The sequence below is a fragment of the Cibotium barometz genome, chromosome 10, assembly GCF_041138505.1.
Source record: "Cibotium barometz isolate CiBa-2024 chromosome 10, ASM4113850v1, whole genome shotgun sequence".
Classification (NCBI taxonomy): Eukaryota; Viridiplantae; Streptophyta; class Polypodiopsida; order Cyatheales; family Cibotiaceae; genus Cibotium; species Cibotium barometz.
This window is the reverse complement of record NC_141055.1, coordinates 31,190,522-31,196,951: the sequence shown is the minus strand read 5'-3', so window position 1 is coordinate 31,196,951 and position 6,430 is coordinate 31,190,522. Positions and strand designations below refer to the sequence as shown.

The following is a 6,430-nucleotide window of genomic DNA, read 5'->3' as shown; positions in this document are numbered from 1 at the left end:
CTAATGTAGCTGTCTCCAAGTGTTCTCTTTCTATTTGAAGAACAAAGGAATGCCTTATGTTAAGCAAATGCATATTTTGAGTGTAAGCAACTTGGTCATAGAGCTTTTGAGTGTAAGCAACTTGGTCATAGAGCTTTTGACTGTCCAAATCAAGTAAATACTAGGATGCCTATCCAGATAATCAGAGACCCCACGTCTAAGCACCTCCTTCCCTTCACTTCAGAGTACCTCCTTCCCTTCACTTCAGAGTAACCAAGCACCCCCTCCTCAAAACTAGGAAAATTCTCGAGGATGGTTTAGTACCCAATTGGCTACGTCTAAGGCCGTACCGATTGCTGAGCAAGAAGAAGAAGAGAAAGAATGTTGAATTCATGCAGCCATAGAACACCAAGGGACGAATAGATAATTTTCAGTGATTCAGGCCAAAAAATTATAAAGGGAAGGAATTTAAGCTTTTGATACACTCTAGAAGTTTTCATTCTTTCATTTTGACTAGATGCATGCGTAAAGTAGTCTTAGAACAACGGCATGGGAAATTGATGCAAGTTTGAGTTGTCTAGAAACTTCCACTACTCGCGCGCAGACATAATTTAATTCTCGTTAGGTGAGAATCTGACCAAGTGCAAATTCAAAGTTTTACCCTTAGGATTATATGATGGAATTTTAGGAATGGATTAGCTCATGGAGGATCAAGCTAATGTCCTTTGTCGTGAAAAGGAATAATCTCTTTTATTGACCTTCACGGTAATAGGGTAAAAGGGATTGGTGAGAATGTATGTCTAGTAAAGCAGTTAGTTAAGGTGGCTAAACTACTCAAAAGACTCCAAAAGAAGCAGTCAATCTATGTAGTAAAGCTTAACTAATAGGGAAGGAACCACACTCAAATGAGCCATGGTGGGAGTGAATGAATATGCAAATGTGTTTCCAGAGGAGTTAATAATGATGCCTCCAATTTGTGAAGAAGATCATGAAATAGAATTGATTCTTAGAGCCCAACCCGTAGCCAACGAGTCTACAAAATTGCTATTCCAAAAGCCATTGAACTCAAGGAACAATTAAGATAATTAGTAGGTCAATGATTTGTTCAACCCGATGTTTCACCATGAAGCTCTTGTACTTTTTTTTAAAGAAGAAGATCCTTAGGCTATGCATAGATTATTAGGGGCTTAAACCAACTTACTGTCAAGATATTATCATATTAGAATCAAAGAGCAAGATGTACCTAAAATAATCTTCAACATCATAATTCCCTTTAGGTTAACCAATGCTCAATCGATTAATGCAAGACATCTTTAGAGAATACCTGGATTTAATATTAAGATATTATCATATTAGAATCAAAGAGCAAGATGTACCTATAAGATAACCTTCAACAATCGATACGGACATTACGAGTTCACCATAATTCCCTTTAGGTTAACCAATGCTCAATTGATTAATGCAAGACATCTTCAAAGAATACCTGGATGACTTTAAAGGTCCTCTCACTCTTCGATGATATCTTAGTCTATTCAAAGGATGTTGCTAGTCATGAAGAATATATACTTAGAAAACACCAACTTTTCATGCGCTAAGAAAAGTAAGTGTACATTATTCATTGAATAGATATTGTGGATATCACAAGGAAGCTTGGGGATCAAGCATACAAACTTCTGCTATGCCCTTACCTACACATTCACAATGTATTTCATGTCAGCTTACTCAAGAAGTATGTACCTGGGCCTGAGCATGTATTGGACGATGAGAAAGTGGTATTCCCAACTCAAGGTCAAGTGAAGATTGAACTTGAGGCTATTTTTGTATGAATTTGATCGAAGGGTCTTGTTCTCTCTCTAAAAGAGATCCACTTTATTATGGCCTCCTTTGATTTGACTTAAGGTATTCATATTGTTCTCAAAAGGAGAATTTAACATTAAGGATTAACTTTTTGAAGATGAACAACAACCGCGGTTTGAATTTGATTCGTACTTGTTGGCAACCTGAGTTGTTACCACCTAGGCTCATAAATTACCCACTATTGTAGAGAAGCTTTATCAAATTTTGAACTCCAACATCTAATATTTTATATAACTTTTTACAAACATTGTAAGTTTTATACTTTGTTTTGTTTTTTTTTAAACACTACCCTATCTTTGCTAGTTGTATCATCAAATTATAGGACCATAGTAAAGCTTATTATTAAGGATTAACTACTTATAAAAAGAAAAAAAATGAAACTATAAAAGAACAAAAAGAATTGAAGCTATAGGGACACGATAATAAATTATTTGGGTATGCAAGCAATGTAAGATTTCTCTAATGAAGGTGGTGCTTAGGAGTTTAAATACGATTAAAAAGAGTCGAAGCGCGCGCTTCGACTCACAAGACAGACACACACACACACACACAAGACAGACGAGCTAGTACTGGATAACCTGTACAGAACATGAATCTTCATACAGACGAGCTAGCACTTCATGGCCTGAATGGCAAGCTACAAAACTCTGCACACGGGAAGGAGTGTATTAGGATCCATCAGAGACCATGTTGCGGAAGACCTCTGCGCTCTTGCTAAAGAGTTCGGCTCGCCTGAGGTAATCTGCGGGGGTTCGGCCGGAGTCCATCTCCATGACCGCCCCATGCAGTCGCTCCAGATCCTCCACAACTCTCTCCCCTTTGCGCTTGCTGGCTGCCACCATCTGGGCGCTCCGCCAATAGCGATACGCCCTCCTGCCATAGTCCGCCGCTGCCCGCCCATTTTCCTCGGCCGTCTTCTCCACATAATCGGCAGCCGCTTTCATCTCCTCGCGCACCTCGCTGTATAGCTTGGAGATGGAGCCCAAAGCATCTGCCAAATCAGAGGTCTCCTTCCCCGCGAGCTCCTCTGAACTGGTGGCAGCTATGGGCTGCGGATTGGAGCCAACAATGGGCTGCCCTATTCCGGAAAGCTCTGCACGCGCTTTGAGACATAGCCATTTGCCTGTCGATGGGGGACAGCCATGCACCTGCAGGCAAGGAGGAGAAGATGAATGGAAGAGGGGTTCAAAAATAACAATATGGAAGCCCAGATTTGTAAGCAAAAAGGCTAATAAACCCACAGTATATAGTGATTGCTCATGAGGTATATAGTGAAGGACCCAATTTAGCGTTAAATAAAGCCACTTGGTGAATGATTAAAGTGGGCAGAGATGAACTAACCATTTTTGTGGAGATTTTGCTCCCTCGCTTTGCAAGCTCGCAATAAAGCCCTGGAGCAAGACCCAGTCCCGCATTGCTTTGCATCCTGCTGGTGCAAGCTGGGCGTGTTGCCATTGCAAAGCTCTAATTTTATTCTATTTTTAGAAAACAAATTCGGCAAAGAAGAGGATCTTGAACAAAAGATCGTGAGAGCCTAGCCTTGTTCTATAGCGAGACAAATATTTGAGGACATTCAGTTAGTAGGTCCACCCCTCTCTCTCTAAATTTTGTACTCTCTCTCTCTCTCTCTCTCTCTCTCTCTCTCTCTCTCTCATATGTGACCCTATGAGCACGTCCTAGACAATGCCTTACTCCTAATTTAGAAGATTATAGTAACACCTTGTTAGAGAGCATTTTTGCTTCTTATATGCCAAGGTGGACCTTCTTTTTTCTTGATTCCCATTCTTCAACCAAGGCTTAACTCAAGGTTTACTCAAAACAAAGCATAAGACACAAGATGGTGAAAGAACACAAGTCATGGTCATATAGGGGTTGGCCTTGAAATCCAAGCTATGTCTATACATCCAAAGTGAGAGATCTATTCTCTCTCTCTCTCTCTCTCTCTCTCTCTCTCTCTCTCTCTCTCTCTCTTTCAAACTTGACCTTATTCAAATGCCATGACCATATGTGACGTCCAAGATGATGCGCTCAAATGGCAGACCCACACATCTTAACCAAAGTGGTTTTCCCCCAATAAATTTTTAGTCTACTCTACTCATGGGAAAGCAACATTATTTTGAATATTTACATGTGTGGTCACAATGATGAGCTCCTCCATGATGACATCAAAGCTTGCACTATTTAGGACCATTTCAATGTTGCACGTTGTATGATTATATATTTTCAAGACATAAGAGCTTGCAGTATTTTTCAGGACCATTTCAATATGCATGATTGTATATTTTTACTACAAGCTGTGGATGCTTGCCTCATCCTTCCTCAAGAATTCAAATAATTCTTCACATCATCGCATACTTTCCCTATCCATATCACCTTTTGAAATTACCAACATTATATATCTTCCTCTCCATTCAATGAAACATTGTACTTTCCTTGTTGAAATACCTAGTTTATATGTTTCATTTACCCCACCTGAAATTATTTGTAAGCATAGTTCTATTTTTTAATTTAAAAGAAGATGTGCGTGTGTGTGTGTATACACACACACACGCACACACATGCATATGTATGTATGTATGTATGTATGCATATGTGTGTGTGTGTGTGTGTGTGTGTGTGAAATGGAACATATTTATAGTTTGTTTCCTTTTCACATATATACAATGTTAGCATAGTTCTAAAGGACATCGAACTCTTTTATACTTTTGTATGGAATAAGTTTTAATGAGATGTAGATTGTTTCCTTTCATATGTATCTATATGTGCATAGTTCTAAAGGATTTTGAAACTCTTTTATGCTTTTATGGAACAAGTTATTAGTGAGATGTGGATTATTCCCTTTTGTATGTATAAGGCATGCTAGGAATAAGTCATAATAAGTACTTAAATATTATTCATGAGAAGCAAGAACTTATAATCATACTCAACCATAATTTAAATATACTATCTATAATTTAAATATATTATTCATGAGAATCAAGAAGAACTTACAATCATACTCAACTATAATTTAAACGTACTGTCTATAATTTAAATCATAGGGATCTACTATGGAATGATTTCTCAAGCAAGCAGAAGAAATTGGGTGGGGAAAGCATGTGAGTCTTCGTGAGGAGTCACTCTCAAAACCACTCCTTACCTAGAGCTATGGAAAGAAAACAATGTGTAAAGTCCTTGTTTGCAAATAGTAAAAGTTGGTATTTCTAATTCTAAGAATTAGAGTTACTCAATCTCAGAGAGCATGTGTTTTATATAGGCTAAGCGTGATCTTTATTATTATTATCATTATCATTCTTTAACCAAGTATTAACTCAAGACTTACTCAAAATCAAGCATAAGAAATGGAACTTGTGGTCTTGAAATTGTATCCATGTGGATCCAAAGCAAAGATCAGAGCTATAGAGGAATAGATTGCTTATTCTTAGCATATCCCACACCACACCAAACCTCCTTGGAAAGGTACACATGCTCATAACTAGCTAATTATGATAGCTAGTAATTAAACTCAAAAGAGCACGTGCTTCATAGAGGGCGGGATAAACGTTTTTAATTGGCATATAGATTTGATAGATCAACTATATCTTTCAAGCCAACTCTGGAAAATTTTAGTATATTGAAGTTAAGTTAATCTGCATTAACCACTCCGATTAACATGGCCCTATGTATCATGTGCATTTAAGGGGTATTAAAAAAACCCTTACTTGTATTCAAAAACCCTTACTTGTAATTTTTCATGAATAAAATGACCCCTTTTTCTTTATGGACTTACAGGGTTTTTTTCAAAATTGATTTAAAAAATGCCTTTTTTGTAAATGTATTTCTGTAACTTATCTTAAAATTTTGAATTAAAAAACCCGTTCATTTGAACTCATATGCTATCCTTACATATTTTAATGTGAACCCCCTGAGGCCTTGCCTCGTCTTATTTTGTAAAGCATTGTACCGCTGTTGTACTGTCTTTTGTAATCAAAGTCTATCTTTTTTTAAAGATGGAACTGGAATACATAAAGTTCCCTTATGTGAGCTTAATGGATATATTGGGGAATCTAAAGACTTCATGTATATACTTGTTGGAAGCTAGAGTAGCTAGTGAAGGCCTTGTTTTTGCAAAAGATAAAAAACACATACTCTTCACTCCTTTGTGGAGTGAGGGGGAGGGGTGGACCAAAATCACACCCGCATCTTGGGAGGAGAAGCGTGCCACCTTAATCACCTAGGTATTCACATGGCTATTGTCCCCGTGTTTCACCTAGCTATTGGTTAATCGAGTGTGAAAATTCATGTATATACATAATTATGACATTAAGCAATTGAATGAGTAATGGTGTGTGAGATCTCTTCTTCTCCCTCCCTCACTCTCTTGAATGCCTTGTGTTGAATCTTGCTTAATAGTTTGATGGAGTCTTATGTGATTGGGATTGATTTGTGCTTCCTACATGAGCTTCCCTCTTCCACCTCTTTCTTGGAGCAAGCTAAGTGTAGGAATCTCCTCTTTCTTCCATCAAGGCAAGACTAGCTCTTCCTCCACACTCCATTAGTGGTGAAGCATTTTGGTGCAATAATGGAGAGGTGATCCAAACAAAGAGAAGGTGGA

The 6,430-nt window shown here is 38.0% G+C and overlaps 1 protein-coding gene across 1 annotated transcript; it reads right to left on the bottom strand.

Moving 5' to 3' along the window:
- Positions 1-2,318: 2,318 nt before the first annotated feature.
- On the bottom strand, positions 2,319-3,434 carry LOC147634780 (uncharacterized). Its single transcript, XM_086803409.1, has 2 exons — positions 3,178-3,434; positions 2,319-2,984 (listed from the first exon to the last, which is right to left on the bottom strand). Exons 1-2 carry the CDS (start codon positions 3,289-3,291, stop codon positions 2,505-2,507), a joined length of 594 nt encoding a protein of 197 aa, XP_086659535.1. The 5' UTR covers positions 3,292-3,434; the 3' UTR covers positions 2,319-2,504.
- Positions 3,435-6,430: the final 2,996 nt, after the last annotated feature.

Bases quoted from the DNA above. Each gene is read 5' to 3' on its own strand.
- LOC147634780 (XM_086803409.1), bottom strand. From the start codon at position 3,291: ATGGCAACACGCCCAGCTTGCACCAGCAGGATGCAAAGCAATGCGGGA. The intron at 2,985-3,177 runs GTTAGTTCATCT...CCTTGCCTGCAG, and splicing joins GCAAAATCTCCACAAAAATG to GTGCATGGCTGTCCCCCATC.